This window comes from Coloeus monedula (genome assembly GCF_965178545.1).
Source record: "Coloeus monedula genome assembly, chromosome: Z".
In the NCBI taxonomy this organism is placed as follows: Eukaryota; Metazoa; Chordata; class Aves; order Passeriformes; family Corvidae; genus Coloeus; species Coloeus monedula.
The window spans coordinates 36,267,904-36,288,453 of record NC_138822.1 but is presented as its reverse complement, the minus strand read 5'-3'; the positions used below and the strand labels follow the sequence as shown (position 1 = coordinate 36,288,453).

At 37.5% G+C, this 20,550-nt stretch overlaps 1 protein-coding gene across 2 annotated transcripts in view; it reads left to right on the top strand.

Annotated features, from left to right (window-relative positions):
* Positions 1–20,550, top strand: part of PTPRD (protein tyrosine phosphatase receptor type D) — a gene marked incomplete at both ends in the record, with an annotated part of 312,639 nt that overhangs the window by 152,290 nt on the left and 139,799 nt on the right. For both annotated transcript variants that reach the window (XM_082301167.1, XM_082301166.1), the window contains one exon: positions 20,320–20,508. In XM_082301167.1, the coding sequence (XP_082157293.1) occupies positions 20,320–20,508 (189 nt within the window). The remainder of the gene's footprint in view (positions 1–20,319; positions 20,509–20,550) is intronic.

The following is a 20,550-nucleotide window of genomic DNA, read 5'->3' as shown; positions in this document are numbered from 1 at the left end:
TTGTGCATAGGGTAATATATAAAGGGAAGGAAAACTGTAACACTGGCCTGTTTTATTTATTCTTGTGAATATGTTTGTTTCCTGCTTTCTTATGCTCAGAATTGCAGTCCTCAACAACATTAGATTCTTTTCTAAATTAATGAAAACTTTGGATTATTTTTGTTCTCTTTTCAGAAGGATGAGAAGCACCATACTGTGTTCTGTAGAGGATTTTGGTTAGAAGATGTTTTATTATACAGATTTGTGTGTATATAGAAAAAAATCCAGTGACACAGCCATCAAAACAGGATCTTCAGTATAAAGTCTGAAGCTCTGACCCTTAAAAACCTTAGAGTTCAGGTCAGAGTTTTTCTACTGAAATTCCTTCAAAAGCAAGAATGAGATATTACTGGAGAATAAAGGCATGTATTAAACTTAACTAAAAGATTGGAGATATTTAAGAAATTTGCAAAGCCAGTCTTGGGCAGTTAACCTCCTTCCCCAGCAGAGATGTTTTTCCTACACCCAGCAAGGAAGCAAAACATTGATTCTGTAGCCAGACCACAAGACATACGTACTTCTTTTGAGCAGTAAGCTATTGGCATCATCAAAGTGAAATTTTATTACCTTTGACCATGTGGATGTAGGGCTACTTCTGAAATCCATATGCCAAAAAGTTTATGGTAAATTGGCAGCATGAGTTACTGAAACACATTTTCTAACAACTCTGAGAATGGGTAACTTATTTCCAGATTGGTGGTGTGGTGTCCAATTGAGTGAATTGTCAAGAACAGTAGAGGGTTTTAGAGCAGTTGAACAGCGTGAGTTCTGGTATCTCAAGAGTTACCAAGCATTGAGAAGTATTCAGGGTGTGCTGAGAAATTCAAGGGTTCTTACTTTCCAATTGCATTGCCTTTAGTGGTCAGTGTCTATATCTTGGTACAAATTGAGGTGCTTCAGCCCTTTTGTCCTTTGATATTTTGAAAGAGAATATTGTTGAGAGATATTGAGTGGTGATTTGAGTGAAAACCCTGGGCAGAATAGATTTAGTCCATGTGTATGGGTAACAATTACACAAAGAACATGGAACCATTTTTTGTGAAAGACTAGCTGGCTCTGAAAATGAACTGCAGAGCTGCTTGCTAGATTCTAAGAGCATTCCATAGTGCACGAACTGTCTTTTGCTACAAATTGAGATTGTGTTGCAGAATTGTACCCACTGTTTTTAAACTTATATCAGAGTATGATTCATTCTTGGTCATTTGCTTATTAAAATAGTATTTTCTCATGGATATTGGACTTTAAAACAGTCCCATAGAAGTCTACAGAGCTTCTAAAAATGCTACTTAGTGTGAGTCAGAAATACAGAAGCAGACATCCTTGTCTCAGACCCATGCTGTTGAGAAGCTCAAATTATCTTGTATAATGTGAGTATTTCTTCCCAAACCCAGCATCATTCAGTGACTTGTTCCTTACTTGTATCACAACAGCAGAACACATGAAGCTGATATGTATTTGAGTGTGCTTGTTGTGTGCCTCATAAAGAAGCCTCTTCTTTCTAATACATACATTCACTACAAAATGTATAATCAGTCCTTCCTTCCAGTTTTCTTCATTAAAACATAGAAGTGAAATATTGACTCTCTGAAGGCAGCTTCAAGTGTTACATGTTTCTAGGACAAGATTTTTACTTTCTGTGTCTTTTTTTAAAATCTGTCATACGGTTTTAAGAATAACCTGTTTCTCAGTGGAAATGGTAAAAAAAGGTAAAATGAATTAGCCATTAGCCAAAATGAATTACTAACATTCTAAAAGTATTTACTAAGGCCTCTGTAGAGTCCTCTATAGGACTTTAGAGTATTTTATGCATTTCTTTATTCTAGTCATATGTGGGTTTCAAGTTCACAAGCTGGAATCCATGCCTAGATGTATCCAAATATTTATTTTCTATTTTTTTTTTTTTAATATTTTGCATATCCCACAAGATTTCATGCTCACTTGAGTGAAAATGAAGTTAAGAAATAATTCTAGAAATGGTAGGATAGGATTTATGGAAATTTTTCATTTCTGGGACTCAACAGCATTACAAAGTTGTTCATTAATAATCCCTGAAATAAAATGTGACTGCTTGGCACTTAGTAGTTTCGTTGATGTACAAAAAGAAATATAAACTATCTCTTGCTCTTAATATTCTAGTGTGAGCTAGATTTTTTTTTGAAGTGAATAAAAAAACCCAGAATAAAATATGGCATTACTCAATCTGGAAAGCATGCAATGACTGTTAATATCTGTGGAGTGATTATTGCGTTCACTGCTCAAAAAGAAACTGAGGCTTGTTTTCCAGTTTTAAGTACCACAAATGTCTTCATCACATTTAAATTTTGGAGTTTGCATGCAGATGTGATCATTATACTGTTTTGAGTCTGAGTGTCTCACATTCATAGTCATATTGCAGATGTTACATCTCTAGCATTTCTTCTTTCAGAATTGCATTCTAAAATTCTTCTGGGAGTTTTAGCCACAGTCTTCTACCCTGTGTGTTGTAGTAGGCTGTCACACTCTCACCAAATTGTGAGTGAGCTTAGCTGTCCCTTTACCTTTGAAGAGCATCTTAAAAAAGGCAAAAAGCAGCAAGTTATCATGTTTGTTTTCTGTACCTACGTCTTGCAAAGCAGTACGCACTCAAACATCTCTTAAACAACTTCAGGTGTGGGAGTTTCATCAAAAATGGTAGGATAAGAATTGGAAAAGTAAATTGTCACACTCAGAAATAGTATTGTTATAACCAAATCTCATTCACTGGTCTTCTAGTACTCAGTGCTGCAAGTAGAGTGTTTATCTGATGTGATAAAGCAATACCAGAGCTGGGACAGCTGTCATCTTGGAGATAAAGCAATCTGTCCACACCATAACTTCATAACCTGCAATAAAATCTTCCTAAATTTTAAATTCCTCTGGTGTTAGCCACAGGCAGTGCATGGACTGACTTCAGACGCTTCACTAGAGCACTCTGGCATAAAGTGTGTGCCAGCACCGTGTAGCTGAATGGGAGGCACACTGCACTGGCGCTGTTTGTACCAGCTCTGCCTTACAGGCGCCGTGACTCTAGGCAGTTAACCAAAGCCTAGAGCATCAGCAATTTAAATTGAGTTTAACAACAGGAGGGGAACAAGGAGTTAACTTTGCAGCTAAAATGAAAGGAGTGCTTTAAATTCTTATCTTTGATTTTGGGAGATTGACAAGTAGTTACAGCTCTCTAGGGAGGTGGTTTTGAGCAGAAGACTAAACACTGGCTGAAAGACTTCTCTTCTGAAAGAAAATTGGGAGGGAAAGAAGAAGGAAAAAAGGTTGTAAAAGGTACTTGTCTCTAGAGTCAAAATACCAGGAAGACCAAAGCTTAAAACTCAGTAAGTATCTTCTGAGCATTCATCTCCATAGTCTTAAAGAAATAAACATAGCTTGTTACACTACTGGTAGCGAAAAATACAGAAAGGCAAACCAGAACCTTACTACAACAACATAAATTTATGCACAGATGGAATAATGGAAATCCTTTAAAATACTAAGGATATAGTAAAACAAAATCAAATAAAATGAATGTCTCTGTTCAACACTTCTAATAATACTAATAAAGGTGCTATTCAATTTCTAGATCATTCTGTGGGGTACTGTCCTGGTTTTGCCTGCAATACATGTGCTAAATATGAATTCTAGGTTTTATAGCATCTATTCTTTTTCTTATTTCTTTTCCTGTTAATTAGTATTATATACACATAAAGAGAAAAGAAAACATACATGTTTTATTGTAGTAATTATTAAACAAACATCTCATACTGACTGAGAATGTAGTTGTTTCGTTACTTCCCTACAACCTCCAGCTGTGAGCTTTCAGTCTTATAAACTCTAAATAGTAAGCCTATCAACATGTGGCTGCTACAAATAGTGGTAATGGTAATTGGTAATTTTACCATTTAGCTAATACTCAGTACTTTGGTACAGTGCTAGAAGCTCAGTGCTTTTTGCCTCAGCATACTATTGTGGTCTAAAACACAGTTATTAGCCATGAGTGGTGATAAAATCCTGTGCGACTTTTAATCAATTACTGCATGTGTGTATGTTAGTTCACCTGCATTGCCAAAATAGCAACACTTGGAAATTAGTTTTTGCTGTTTTATCTTGGTTTTCTAGTAACTAATTTTCAGTGTTGCTTGCATAAAAAGACTGCCTGTTCAGGCCCTAAGAAGTTTGATGGCTAGTGATAAGAACAAATGCTAAGTGGCTTCCTTGTTCTTTCCATGATATAAGAAAATAATAATTTATTTCTCTGCAATGCTGTGTTTGCTTAGCATAAGACCTATTCCTAATATCATGGTAAAATTAAGTATTCTTAATGATACATGTCTAAATTTTTATTTTACTCAGCATAAAATCTAAACAGTACTTTATGAATCTCAGGCAGATGACAAGTGATGTGCATGCAAGTTGACTTCACGTACAGAGACAGAAAATGTAGTATTTGTCATGTGTGTGGGAAAATTTGTAAATGATCTCGTTTGCTTTGGAGTAGGAAGAGAACATGAAATGCAATAACTTATGAAGTAAAATGGCAATGAATTTAGAAAATGTGACAGTTGTTTTGGCGACATGTAAGTTTTACATTTAAGCATGTAAATAGTTCCATTACAGTTTCCTCAGTGAGACTACTCAGTATCTTTAAGCTAGAAAAATTATGTAATGAAAAACTTTTAAAGCCATTGGAAGACAATCAAGAAATAATTTTCTGCATATGAATATTTTGAACAGAATACCTCGATTTAAGAAATATGGAGGGTTTTTTCCATAATTTTTACTATTATTTGATGTTACAGAATGTTGAAAATGGATTTTGAGTGATCTTTTTCAATGTGCAGTGGTTTGAATATTACCAAGTACTGTAGAAAATAAGAAATTAATTATGAAATTTTTAAAAACCTACTCTAATTTTATGGAGTTATAAAGATCAAATTGTACCCATTTTTTGCTATAATGGATAAGTCTGCTTTCTGAAACACTTTGCAAAATCATGTTACATAAATAATATTCTTTTTTTTTCCACCTTAATTGGAAAGAACTTCTACCCCATAATGAAAAAGATAGGAAAGAGTAAGATCTCAGAAGCCTTCTATAGCTAATCCAACATACTCAGAAGAAATCACATAATTTACACTGTTACACATTGGCCTTGCATATGTTGTGTGTCAGTTAATTTAGCATTACTACCAGTTTTCCTGATCTATAACAGATACACACAGTTTCCTGACACAGAATCATTAGAAAAATAGTCCCCAAAGCTGCAGGCGGTGTATCCTAATTTTTAAACCCTTGATAGTTTCTGATGTCCTACAATAAGTTTGAAACAGGAAGCAATAACTTACAGCTGATGGTTGGTTGCATTTTTGATTTTCATGTAGAATAAGTTATTTTCTAAGGAATTTTTATCTTCTTTCTGGGAATAAAATACTTAGTGTCCAAATTTAAGCACAAAATAAGAGTCCTATGTGTGGTAGTCATTCAGTTTTTGGAAGTATTTTTTTATATTTTTATCTGTGAGAAAGGTGTTTCTGTTAAGCTTCTTTAAAACTGATAGAAACATTTAAGTATGCTTGTTGTCAGTCTTTGAAGGCTTCAGCAGGACCTTGCTATCTTGCAAGAACATTGTTTTGTTTCTCTTTTGAATAATGAAGTTAGTAATAGAAGCTCACATAGTCTCACTTCCTGTCTGAGCTGCTAAGCATGATCAGCAACACCCATGGAGATTTGTGAGGTACTTGCTGATAGTTTGCAAGATCTTTCAGACATTTTAGTGCAGAGGGAGATTTTCAGTGTGTTCAGGCAAGAACTTCTTCATGTTTCTGCAGCTGTCATCTCCATGATGCTGACTTTAGTGCAAAGCCAGCTGCTAAATGACAAAGAGAATTAGAAACTTTTGGCCTAACTGATAATAGAAAAAGATTTTTTTCTCTTGCTTTGTAGAAGCATAGACATTTTAGGACCAAAATTCAAGAGGTTGTTTTTTTCTCAAAGCTCTTGCTCGTGGTCTTTGAAGTTGTTACCGGGTTTTTAAAGGACAGTAAGATGTTAAGGTGGAGCTTTCGAGATAACGGTGTTTATGGAGATATACCTGCAATAGGTCATGAAGGCTTAAATGTGTCATATTAAAGGTTAAAAGTCAGAAAGGATCAGCATCGGGATGCATCAAAATAAATAGTTTAGACAAAACTTTTCCAGAAGCACAGTATTTCAAGCAAGAACACACACACAAAAAGCTCTCTATATATTAGCAAGATATTTTCCTCATATGCCAGAGGAGATGGAAGCAACAGAAAAGGCAAAAACAACTAACCTTTCTTTTTAGAATCCATCTTACATTTCAGTTAATGGAATAGCTTGTTGTATCACTTACTCAAAGTAGGTGCCATAATAAAATAAAACCAGAATGTTATTTAGCATGCACAGATTGATTTTTAAGTTTTCTTCAGGTACAAAACAACATTGGAATACTGAAATACTTTTGTATGGTCTGAGATTTATTGCTATGTATTTGTTTAGTGGTAGAAATTACTTCTCAATTACTGTAACATCTGACCTGTTCCTGATTGCTTCTAAAGGCTACATATAATAATCTTCATGTCTACCTCTCCAGCCTACAGGAAAAATAGTTCAATCTCTTTTCTCTAATAGAAATTAGTTTTGTATTGTCGTAAAATGGATGACAGATGTTACTACTAATAAGTCCAAAGAGAAACAGTTCCATTGTTGAAATCATATATAGCCCTGGCCCTCTCAGTCAGTTGCTTGCATTGCTTCTGTAGCATAGGGCCTTTCCCTAAGTTTTAATTCACCACTGGACGGATTCACATCTTCTGTTACCTGTAGGAACCCAGAGTGCCGAGAATATTTCTCTGCCTGTTTTTAAGGGTTCTTACCCCCCTGAACAACACTGTTTTAGCTTCAGACCTTGGAAAAAATTACCAACGGTCAGACAAGAACTAGAAAATACAGTGGTGTGAATTAGGTTATAGACTACTATGTAAGATTGTCACAGGGTGAAAAATTTAGCGGTTTTGGGCTTCTCTTTGTAGTAAATAGATAAGAGTAAAAAATATCAAAATGGAGGATTGTTGTTGTTCTCTAAACCTTCTTCTCCTTCTTCTACTACTCCATATTCTGCAGTAAAAGTGGTTTGGGATGATTGGATAGAAAATTCCGCAGTTCCTGCCCGTGTTACTGAATAATTGGTAGGAAAATGAAAATAATGTACATTTTTAGCAACTATTGGTTAAAATATCTTTAAAAGGCCATGTAAATCTTGATTGGGGGCTCTCTCACTCCTGCTTTTCTGTGCTCTGTGCTGTAGCTGGGTCACACTAGTGGCTCTGTTCCTCTGATAAGACTTAATAAACAACTGGAAGCGTTGAAACTCAAGGAAAAGTCTCAGTTTATCTTTGAAACTCTTTGCAAGGACTTTCAGCAAATTCTCTCCCATCAGGAGGGACTTGATTTATGGCACGGTTCAGTGTCAGTTACCAAGCATTGTGTTTTCTTCTTTTGTACCTTCTTCGTGCAATTTACCTGTTAAGTCTGTTGACAAAGTTGGTGTGGAGGTTTTTTGTGGTTACACTGATTTTGATGTGCTTGACATATACAATGCTATGCTAAGCTTACTCTGTCACACTATGTCTGCTCAAAGGCAGGAACTGGCTCTCTTCAGCTGTTTGACTTCATTAACTATTCTTCACAAAACAGTTTGTGATGAATTTGCAAGTACCTGACATAACATGAAACTTTCTCCTATTCTTTCTATGTTGCACTTCCTCCACCCACTTCCCGCCCCACCTGACATGATGACTCTTGGCCCTTCTGGCAATCACACTGGACTATTCAAACATTATCCCAGCCTTCATTTAGGTCTATGATTTCCAGCTACACAGAACATGTGCTTTTTATGTCCACACTAGTGAAGTATTCCACTGGAGCTTAAACATCACTGGGTTTTGTTAACTAATTATCATTTTCATTTGCAGAAATTTCTTCTACAAAAAATTAAAACAAACTAAAACAAAATTAACAAGAAACAACCAAGGCTCAGTATTTAAAAAGATCAGTAATCATTGATGATCTTTGATCGGATGTATAGAAGTTGGTGAGAAAATTATCTTAAACAGAAACTGTGAAAACAAAAAGCTTGCCTATACTATACATAAAATCAGTTTAATGTTTACTATGCAGTTGTTTAAAAATATTATGGACCACATTTTTATTTATAATTTAAATATAATCACCCAGACTGTAGACTAATAAATTTCAATTTATACTACCCATTGTGGATTTTGATTTCATTACCTTTTTTAGAGGTAGCACTGAATTTCATGATTATTTAAAATAATGAAAAAGTAGTTAAAATAATTATGATGTGGTTAGAGGTGTGAACCTTGATCTCAGCATGTAAAGGAGTTTTTTAAAAAAAACAATTTTTAACATCCTGTGTTCCTATGCCCAGCCAAGATGCTATTTGAAATTACTGACAATATAATTTGTGGTGGAATCAGTCAAGTAAGTTGCAGCAAGAGTTATAGCAAAGCTGAGTAAATCTGGTATTGTTCTATGTTCAACATCTTATGAATGAATTCCCACATCACTCCTCATTTACAGTTCCATGAGAAGTATTAGCTGCTGTTGCTAGACAAATGTGAAAGTGTCATGTTTAAAGTAATCTCTCTCCTTCGGTCTTCCAGAGAGCCTGCTTGAGTATGCTCCATTCAGCTCACAGGGATTCACAATACCTCTTTCAAGGCCATGTGAATATTATTGTGAAAAATGTGTTGGAGGAGCACAGGACAGGAGCAAGTTCCCTGTAGATGAGAGCGAGCGCTGCCTTGCATCATGTCTGTGCAAGCTCAAGGCAGGGCCTCTGCCATGCTTCAGAGCGTGTTGAGCATTTTCTTCCACACAATAACTCAGAGTACAGACATTATCTATCACCTCAAATAGCAGCACTCACTATTATATCGCGAAGCATGTTCAGTCACAGACTATTTCCAATTCATCTTAGGGCAGCAGAAAAATTTCAGGTAGTACTGAAAGTCACAGGCCACAGACAGTTCTAAACATTGGATCTGGGGGACAAAATGAACCTTTGACATCATGAATCTTTTGAGTCTTTACGAGATGAAAACCTTGAAATGTTGACTACCTTAGCCACATGTATACTATAAAGTGTTAATACGAAGTTCTGTGTGACTCCATGCTCATTAGAGGTTTTTTATCAGCAGTGGTTATTGAACTTGCCAGAGGACAGCAGTATTTTAAGCAATTTGTGTCCTCTGCTAGAGAGAAAGCCCTTCTGTATCATTCCAGAACAGAAGTCAGTGGTGTTTTCCCCCTGCAGCATCCTCATCTGGACAAAGAACTCCTTTTAAGTGGTGAAGCTCACCCCAAACAAAAAAAGAAATTCATACCTACTCCCTTCTTTTTCCTACACCTGTTCTTTTCTGCTGACAGATCCCTCTTAGAAGATAGGCATCTTCTCAGTATCTGTGAGAGAAAGGGAATGTTGCCAAAGGTGGTGACATACACAAGTAGTGAGAGGGATTCCTCCTTCATATTCAAGCATAGCAAGAGTGAAGTCTAGAACACACCCATTCCCTGCATAGCCAAGCAATCAGAGAAGAGCTGCTCCATCTACCCATAAAGGAACTACTTTCTTTCTTCTGTTAAAGGTTCATACCGGTTAAAAGATGCCATGTGTTTTAATATTTACCAGCACTTCGGATCCTGTCTTTTGCTTATAAATACTAGGAGTACATGATACAAGGCATTGGTTTTTGTCTTACATCTTCCAGCGTTTTCTTATTTGATAGACACATGTTCATAGTGGAGGAAGGACTTAAAACAAGGAAAAAAAACATAAAAATGGGAAGCTACTGTGTCTATTGCTTTTTTACAATCACCTATCTGTAATCATGTAAGCATTATGGATGTTGTAAGCATGCTGTTCAGACCAATGAAGATGAATGCTGCATTGGATGTAGAAAAATGGTTCATATTTTGTATCAGTAACATTAGTACAACGCTGAGTAGTGCTGAATTTCAAGGGATATCTTCTTTGTCTACGTTTTTCCCGAGTTCCTTTTCTGTTCTGACAACATATCTCTTTTTTCTCCATCTCTTCAGCAATAATAGGACTTTTACTGAGTTTTTTCATACTTAGGTTTGCTATTTATTGAAATGATACAGTAACATTCAAATTGTTACATCTGTAGGGGTGCATTGTTGTGTTGGGCACTAGAAAAGCATTTGAAATGCATAGACACTATACTGTTTAATTCACTGCACCAAAAGTGCTTTCAACATCCTGTATGAAACACCGCATGTTAGAACTCAAGGGATACAATTTCATAACCCTTATTCCTCATTTTCTTCTTTTAAGAAGCCAAACAGTAGGCCATTTGGGGCACCTTTCTAACCACTTACCAAAGTGAAAATAGTCCTTTTCTCTTTCTAAAATGTACAAGTTTGATGCTGATCTAGAAATGCAGAAAATAGTGTTGTTCTCCTTTAAAAACAATACTTCAACAAAGTTAATGGTTTTGACAAGTTCCTTTGTCAGGTTCTTAAATTCTGCAGCTGTGACATTAGTGCAGTTAGTATAGTGTATAGTTGAAAGTTTGGGCTACAGAGAATATAGGCTGAATTAAAAAACGTTGAGGAAGGTCATGGCATTGAGGGAACAATTCCTTGAAAGCTGTGTAACATCAGTAACAGAAATGGCCATGAGGAGGTAGGAGGGAGATGCAGACTATAAGGTCTGAAACCTCTGACTGCTCTTATTTCCTCTTCTCTCTCTTGCTTGTTTGAAAGCAAGAAAACAAGATGCTTCTGCCCCATTCTCAAACTGAGGTGTTGGAACTTGGTTGCAATGATTTATTGCTTTATACTTAAGAGTGAGTATGAGGTAACTGCTTATAGAAAGTGTCATCTGTAGTTACTGGTATAAATAGCTTAACACAGGGTACTAATGAGTAGAAGGGAGAGGAAGAAAAGGAAAAGAATGCTTTTATATGTTCTGGACCAGTCAGTATATTCAGGTTGCTAACATGAAAAGTGTGCTCTGGTGTACATATGAACCTGCTGCTCATCTCATTATTTACCTCACCATAAAGCTGTATGTGATGTGAAAAAGTAAAGCTTAAAGCAAAGACTGCCTGCGTTACACTGCTGTTGTACTTTCCCCTTTATTTTTCAAACAAAAGTAAGGAGGATATAAAAGCACAAATATTAGTATGTTTAAAATACTGACTAGATAGAGCAAGTGTGCTTTTTTGTATTCCTAATCTTGATTCTTGGCAAGCCCCAATTTGACCCCGATTTAGTGTAATCTAAATCCTAACCCTGTCTGGAAACAAAGCCTTAGATCAGAAATGGTAATCATGGAAATTCATATTGCCGCCCTTTGCAGTCCTCTTGTCTTTTACTCACCAGTGCAAAATATATAGTATTTTCTTTGTGAATATTTGCATATGGAAATATGTGGGATGCTGTATCCTCTTTGTTTCAGGAGTTTAGCATTTATTTTCCTAAGTGTGTGATACCCTGCAGTTAAAACACCACATTCTCTGCCTTTGTTTCATTATCTCAGACTCTGAGTCCTCTCCTTGTGTTAGATAAGGAACATCTGGTAGGGATGCTTGGATTCCCTACCTTTTCTTTTTTCTTTTTTTTAGGACACAGCTTTTTTGTATTTCCTGTTAAAGTCCAAATAAACGAACAGACCGACATCAAAAGTTCAATCGTAACCAAATTTGGGCACATTGATGTTCAGATTATATGCTCTGCTCTAAGCTATGAAACTCCTGTATACAAATCTGAGAATAAACCCTTATTTTGCGGCTTGTGTTTTTATATGAGTGATGACTCTACAGATGTTAATTCTTGTTGTTCAGAATGTCATTGTTGAAGCAGAGTGAGAGGTATTTCATTGTTCATGTGAATGAGATAGGTCATTTTGGGAAAAGCTTGCTCTGTGCAGTCTAATTTTGCAGATTTTGAGAACTGCTGAAAGGTGCAAATTCCTTTTTCCATTTTCATGTCCTTATGAAGATATCTAATTTCAAACGCTCAGCGCACTCATTTGTTAAAACAGAGAACTTATTTAAAGCTAAATGCTAATAACAATGAATGTTAACTGACTTAATGCAATGTGAAATTGCTGCTTCAATATTCATACAAATGATAATTCAGTCTAAGTGGCTCTATGTTCTGTTATATAGACATTACTTTGCAATTTGCAGGGTAATTGCATACAGAGCTACTAAACAAATTTGTTTTCTTTTGTATTAAAAGTGCTTTGCACATCTCTTCAGTCTCTTCAGTATATGAAGGTATTTTGAAATGCGTGGGTTTTGATGGGATGGTATGGACAGCTGTTCTTATGTTGAATTTTTACTGATCATCTTATCAATGCCTAATTCACTTTCCTTTTGTGGTAAAATTGTATGAAATTAAAGAGAACTCCCAACCAATACCGAGGTATATTATTCTAGGGTAGCCATTACCCTGGCTTTACTGATGTACAGGACCACGAAGAAAAGGTATCCATCTCTATATAGCAACTTTGAACAAAGGATCCCACAAAATAATTTATTGTGTGTTCATAATTACTTCTATTTGCCAAAATTTGCCTTGTAAAATGTTTCAATATGAATAATGTTTATGAACTGGCACTTCTCTGATGCTTTTTATCTTTTAAATCCAATTTAATTTTTATGTATAATTAGAATTGGCCCTAGTTTTATTTTTCAATTCCTTCATATGCATAGTTCTTCAATAATAGCACAGAATATCAACTTCACTGCAAAATGGTGATTTTCGTTCCTCCCCTAGTCCCTTTGATTTTACTGTTCTCAATCCTGCATTCAGTTCAGTAGGAAGAAGAATGATTTTGAATAATACGGTCATGATGTCAAAACAGTGCAAATTATATGCTGCTGCCATCTGGAATAGTGAAAATAAAAGCTTTATTTACACTGTTCTTTGAAATAATAAACTTTATTGTGGCAGTTTATCTTCAGTATCTATAATGTATTCTGAGAATGCTCCATGTGTGCCTTTTTATTCTGTGAGCTACGGAATGACTAAAATTTGCCTGTGGCAAACCTATCTGTGAATCTTGAAATAGATTTACTTTCTTTTCTTCCTGAATAGGGTGGAGAACCACCTTCCATTGCACAGTAAGAATAATTGGTTCACATAAGCAGTATTTTTAAGAGGCACAGTCAAGCACTCTGAATATGTATTTTAGTTAGGCAGATTATACATATTTAACTACAAGTCAATATTCTATTCTACATATGAATATGAACTCTAGATTCGTATTCTGGAACCTGGGTGTTTCAGTGGTGAAAATAGTTAATGTGAAATTAAATACTTAACAAACATATTAGCCAGTTTTCTTGACACCTGTCTGGCCTTGAGCACTGATGCTATCACCTTGCCTTTATACTCCATAACCCAAAACCCAAAAAAAAAAAAAAAAAAAGTAATAACGATTTGCTTTGGATACTTCACATTTGTACTTCATATCCATATCGTAGTAATGTCATCATATTGTATTGTAACTCAGAAGGCTATTCACACTATTCAGTCTTTCCTGTTAAAACATGATGGTGATTGCCAGAGTGATTCAGTAAGGTAGCTATGCAAAATTTAAGACTTCTAGCTAACACTCTTCTTGCTGCCAGTAGGGCCTACACGTGATCTGAAAGTAACCTTTTACAGAAAAAGTAGCCAGAATGTTAAGAAGCTGTTGCACAAATCCTGGATAAATATTGCCATCTTCCTCTTTCTTTAGCTGTGTTGTATATAAGATACACAGGTTTACCACATAGGATCAAAGCCATTGTACTGAAATCCTCTTCTTTGTTTGGCTCCAGCTTTTGTGTATGCGTAGTCTTGACAGTACACCTTCAAACATAAAATAATTCTTATGAAATAATTATGTAATTAAAAAAAAAAACAGATTGCAGCAGCACATTTTTTAAGATGAGAGGAAACAGAGTTGAGTGATGAGCAGAACAGGGTTTATAATATATAGTTGTGGCACAGCTATGCTTTTTTCTGTCAATACCACTTAAAAGTAAATATAGTTTGTTTGGTAGAGCATAATTTTAACTCATGGCTATTTTCAAGATACTACTCCATCAAAATTACTGTTCACACAAAAACACTGAATTTGAGTCTCTACCCTAAATGCTGCTGCATTTATGAAGGCAAGCTCACCTCTAGGACAAATACAGTAGCATGTAAAATTACATATTTTACATTTGTTTTAGGTATAGTTATATTGAAATCTGAATGTAAAGGCTAATGTGCTTTTTCCAAACAAGTTTCTTGCAAGGGAAGCAGTTACTAAACTGGCAGCAAGGACATTGTTTACAGAACATGGAATCACAGAATCATGAAATGGCCTGTGTTGGAAGGTACCTTAAGGATCATCTATTTCCAAACCCTCTGGAACAGACAGGGACACCTTCCGCTAGAGCAGGCTGCTCAGAGCCCTATCCAACCTGAGCTTGAACACTTCCATGCCAGGTTCAATTCCAGCTTCACCTAGGCCTTCATGACCTCATCCCTACACAACCATACTTCATCTCTCTACTCTTCTCACGTCTCCGCCCATCCTAGCTTCACCTGCCTGTGCATTTGCTTCTTTCTCTTCAGTCTGTGCAGCAGTTCCCTACTCAGCCCTGCTGTTCTCTTGCCTTCCTTGCCCAGTTTCTTGCTCCTGGGGATTGCCAGCTCTTGCACTCTGTGGAAGACTTCCTTAAACATCTGCCAGCTCTGTTCCACTCCCTTGTCCCTGAGAGAAGTCTCCCAGTGGATCCCACCGGTTATCTCCTTGAAGAGTTGGAAGTCTGCTTTCCTGAAGTTAAGGGGCATAACTTTGTTCCTCACCTGGCCCATATTCCTCAGGACTGCAAACTCCACCAATGCATGATTGCTGCAGCCCAGGCTCCCTCCAATCTTGATGTTCAGGATTAGCTCACTTACGCTGGTGCCCATAACATCCCGAATTTTATCCCCTGTGGGCTGCTGTCTATTCCCTGGCTCAAGAAGTTATTCCTCATGCTTTCCAAGAGTCTCCTGGCTTGCCTGCAGCTTGCTATGCTGCTCTCCCAGCAGATTTTGGGATGGTTGAGGTGCCCCAGCAGGAAAAGAGCCTGCGAGCATGATGCCTCCTGTAGCTGGAACAAGAAGGCTTCATCAATAGGCTCCCTTTGATCAGGGTTCTGTACTTAAAACCATCTACAAGGTTCCCTTTGTTGCCTCGGTCCCTGATTCTTACCCACAGGCTTTTGATCTGCTCATGGCTGTTCTTCAGAGACAGCTCTTCACACTCAAGTCTACCTCCTGATGTAGAGGGCAAGCCCTCTGCCTCTCTCTTTCCTCACCTGTCTCTTCTGGAGAGCCTGTAGCCATCGATAGTCACACTTCAGTCACATCCCACCAAGTTTCAGTAATGGCAAGAAGGTCACAACTTTCTAGTGGCACAGTGGCTTCCAGCTTCTGTTTGTTGTCCATTCTGTGTGCATTGGTGAGCAATGTCAAAAAAAATTGAATATACAGAGAGTTCAGAAATACTATGAACCATGATACTAAGCAAGGCAAGGTCATTTTGTAACATTCTCTCATAATGACTCATCTTGTAACCTCTCTTTGTAATTGTCTTCTATGTTGTTCAGATTGTACACTAAAAAATAACTTTTGTGGAGTTTATGCAGCAGTTGGAAATTATACTAATGCAGTACTAAATGCACTCTTTTAATGCCAGTAATGAAATTCAGCACCTTTAAGACACCTAACAAATTCAAAGAATGTGCCCTATTTCTAAATCCCTTGTATCTGTCATCCTAAACAAAATACGTATTACATGTATAAGTCACTAAGCCACAAGGACAGAGGAATCTGACCTTTAATGGCCTCTCAAAATGACAGTACCAAATGGCTTTGAGAAGGTCACATCTGATTTAAATTGTTGATGAATTGCAAACTAATTGACTAGAACTGAATATTACGTGGGAAGAGCAGAATATACTACAGTTTAAAGCCTAATGAGCATATTACTGATCAGTAAAAAATATTTTTCTTGCCACCTCACATGGAATTGTAGAGGTATCAATATATAAAAATTTTGTAATAGTTACTTTTCTCTTACTGTGGCTGAGATGCAGTTGTTCAGTGATTTGATGCTCAGTTTTGTTTCATAGAGTGTTTGATGATCTGTCAAACCTGGTATCACTAAAGTGTAAAGACAGTTTTGTACAAATCATGAATAAACTTACAGAAAAAAAGGTAATTAACATCTTAAAAATTAAATCCACTGTGATAAGCCCTCCAATTAGAGGTTTCATTATTTCCCTGGTCCATTTGATGTAGAATATCTGGGTTTATTGCCAAATACCTGAAAGCCAGGTTGGATACAAGCCACAACTGTCAAAAATATAACAGTTCTGGGTATTTGAATGTTACATTGTGATGTTTCTCATGAAAATTTCATGAAGAGCGTTCATTCAAAGAGATTCTATGTGTAAGGCAGATGGATGGAATTAAATTGCCCTTATTAAAAATAAGAAAGGGAGGCTCTTTAGTACTCTATCCTATTAACATTAAAGTTAGATTATCTTTGTTGTACACTTAGGTATTTGCGAAAGGGACTCTAGGGTTTTCTGTATAAGCCAAGTAGGAAAGGTCAGGTCATAAAAATCCTGTTCTGTGTCACAAGTCAGATCTTGTCAGCTAATACCAAAGCAAAGACTTCGTGTTTATAAGCAGACGTGAAACATCGCTTTCTTTGGGAAGAGCCTATGGCTGGTGAATGATTTGACATTTATCAGCCGATTGGTAGAAATCCCAGTTCTGAAGAGTCACAGAAGCTTGCTGGAGAGTTGTGTTTACTGTACCAAGGCCCTGGGATGATCAGTGAACTAGGGGTGGAGATTATTTTTCCTCTGTTCTTCCAGTTGCAGGTAGTAACATTGTAAGAAGCAGATGGACCCACATGGTTCCATGACTAGTGTCATCACCAAAACGTTGGTTTCTTTGTTAATGGGACGGCCTACATGGCACTAGGTTTGCTGAATGCAGATGGGATTCAGTTCTCTCAAAGGGGGAAGAGGTTTTTTGATCAAGGGCTAGCAGGCCTTATTGCTAGGGCTTTAAATTAGATACAACAGGGGAGGGAGGTATCATTAGGTTTAATAATGATAAGGTGTGGGACAACCTGTATTCCCACACATACTAGTTAGACAGCTGAGCCAGAAAGAGATATTCACAGCCTAGAGAGAGTATGCAGGTCAGCAGCAGAGCACCTGAGGGACCAGCACCAGGACATTCCAGCCACACCACACAGAAAGTCAGCTTCATTGGGGAGCAACTTAAAACACTTTTGTGCTAACACATGCGGGATGGGGAATAAACAGGTGGTATTAGAGGTGTGTGGATGCCTGCAGGGCTATGGCCTTAATTGGCGTCATGGAAACACAGGGATGTCTCCAATGACTAGCATGTTGGAATGAAAGAATGCAGCCACTACACATCATATTTGAAAATTCATGGCAGTCCAGTGAACTTCCCACTGACAGGAAAGGGGAAAACATGACCCCCCATTCTAAAAAGGGAATTAAGGAAGACCCAGACACTGGGTCTGCAGGCCAGACAATCTCACCTCAGTGCCTGGCAAGATCATGCAGCAGATCCTCTTGGTAACTGTGCTAAGAGACACTGAAAATCATGAGGTGGTTGGTGACAGCCAACATGTCTTCACTAAAGGCAAATCATGCCTGACAAATTTGGTGACCTTCTACGATTGGGTTACAGCAGTGGTGGACGAGGAAGGACAGCAGAAATCATCTGTATGGATTTGTAGAAAGCATTTGACACTCTCCTAAACATCATCCTTGTCTCTAAACTGGAGAGGTGTGAATTTTGACAGGTGGACTGCTTGGTGGATAAGAAATGGGTTGGATGGTTGCACTCCTAGAGTTGCAGTCAACAGCTCAATGTCTAGTTAGAAAGTAGTGACAACTGGGGATCCTCAGGGATTTGTACTGGGACCAGTGCTACTTGGCATCTTTGTCAGTAATATGGGCAGTGGGATTGAGTGCACCCTTAGCAAGTTTGCCAATGACACCAGGCTGTGTGGTGTGGTCAACACACTGAAGGACATGGATTGGACTTAGCAGGCTTGAGAGGTGGGCCCATGGGAACCTGAGGAAGTGCAACAAGGCCAAGTAAAAGGTTCTGTACCTGTGTTGGAGTAATTCCAAGCAAAAATACAGACTTAGTGGCGAATGGATCAAGACTTCCTCTGGGGAGAAAGACAGGGTTGTTTGTGGATGAAAAGTTTGATATGACCCTGCAATGTGCACTTGCAGCCCAGAAAGCCAACCACATCCTGGGCTGCATCAAAAGAGACGTGTCCAGGAGCTCAAGGGATATGCCTATACTGTCTTCTTTTTTTGTGAGACTCCCACCTGAAGTACCGCGTCCAGGTCTGGGGCCTCCAACACAAGAAAGACTTTGACCAGTTAGAATGAGTCCAGTGGAGAGCCACAAGTTGATCAGAGGTCTGGAATACCTCTTCTACGAAGAGAAGCTGAGAGAGTTGGAGCTGTTCAGACTGGAGAGGAAAAAGATCTGGAGTCCTTGTTAGGTTTTCCAGTACCTAAAGGGGGCTACAAAAGGCTGGAGAGGGGCTTTTCAAAAGGGATAGGAAAAGGGAGATTTGCCTTTTCCTAGGCTGAAGGAGGGTAGGTTTTGGTTAGATCTTAGGAAGAAAAACTTTACTGTGAGGGTGGTGGGCACTGTAACAGGTTGCTCAGAGAAATTGTGGATCCCCCATCCCTGAAGGTGTACAAGACCAGGTTGGATGTATCTCTGAGTAACTTGGTCTAGTGGAAGAGGTTCCTGTCCATGGCAAAGGGTTTGAAAGTAGATGACCTTTAAGGTCCTAAACTACTCTGTAATTTTATGGTTATCTATGTGCACTTATATTGCAAGCAATTAAGTAGCTTATGGGCAACATCACCCTCCAGGAACTGCAAAGATCTGTAGGCTGTACTTGCTTGCTATACATTTTTCAGAAAATTCTGAAGACTTATCTGACCTATTTGAAAATATGACACTTCTTAATGATGAGAGTTCATGTTGAGCAATTTATCCTGTTAGTTTTATGCCCTAATCATTTGCATGTCAGTAATGACTAGTCGAGATATTTAATAACATGTCTTATAGTTAGCGTGGATCCTCTTTCTTTGATTATTTTTGATTTTCATTTTTGAATGGAAGTAATACTATTTTGCAATAAAAAGACTTTTGCCATTGTAATGGAAATGAGGAGCAAGATTGTGTATTTCAAACAGATTCTTTTAGCTGTGCTAACTTGATTTCTGAGAAATTTCCTGATTCTACTGTGCTTCCAGAGTTACTTGCTAGCAGGTGTCATATTATGAAGGGCAATGACTCCTGTACAGTATTTTTTAATATTTCAGTATTAACCACACTAACGTGAGGATTTTTGGCCATATCTGAGTGTTTTAATAGACACTGTTGTATCTATTCAACATCATTATGAGTATCTTGAAACTTCAACTTCGCTATCCACATAGCTCCAGTATTTAGAATTTCTCAGCGTTTTGCAATCATACAATGCATTCATCCTCACAGCACTTCCCTGTAGCAGTAAAGCACTATATTGTCCATCTTACAGATGGAAAATCGAAGCACAGAGGCAGTAGATGTTAAGAGCAACAGCAGATAAGTAATAATGATAGAAGCAAGAAACACCACTTGGGTCTTCTGAGTCACTGGCCAGATCTTATACTGCATGATCACCCCTCCTTATATACTTCTCTTGTGTAAAGAGAAGGGGTTTTCCCTATTGTTGAAAGACATGGTAATTCAATATTTCACATAAAACAGTAAGGACTCTTGCAAGCAGAGTAACATCAGTGTTGTACGCTACCAAATTATGAGTGTAAGGTTGCCTGCTAGGTAGTGCATCTCTTCTGATTTCATAAGTATAAAGTTTGTAGCCATTTTATTATGAACTTGTAATTTTGTATCAGTATTTTGATCACTGTAAGTTAACCGAAAATGCTTCCTGGGTATCAGGTTTTTTCAATCAGTTCCTTATGTACAAACAATTAGATGATCACTGAACATTAAGGAGGATGGCGATTTGGGCTTTCATGTCGGGCTATACAACTAACATGAAATCCCTCAATTTATACATTTCTTTTTCAGAGGATCAAATCCCTCGAGGTTTTCCAACCATTGATATGGGCCCACAGCTGAAGGTGGTTGAACGAACTCGTACAGCTACCATGTTATGTGCAGCCAGTGGCAATCCTGATCCTGAAATAACTTGGTTCAAAGATTTCTTACCTGTTGACACAAGCAACAACAATGGCCGCATCAAGCAGCTACGCTCAGGTAGGGTCTTGTTACTGTTTCCACCAAAGCCCAGAGTTGTTC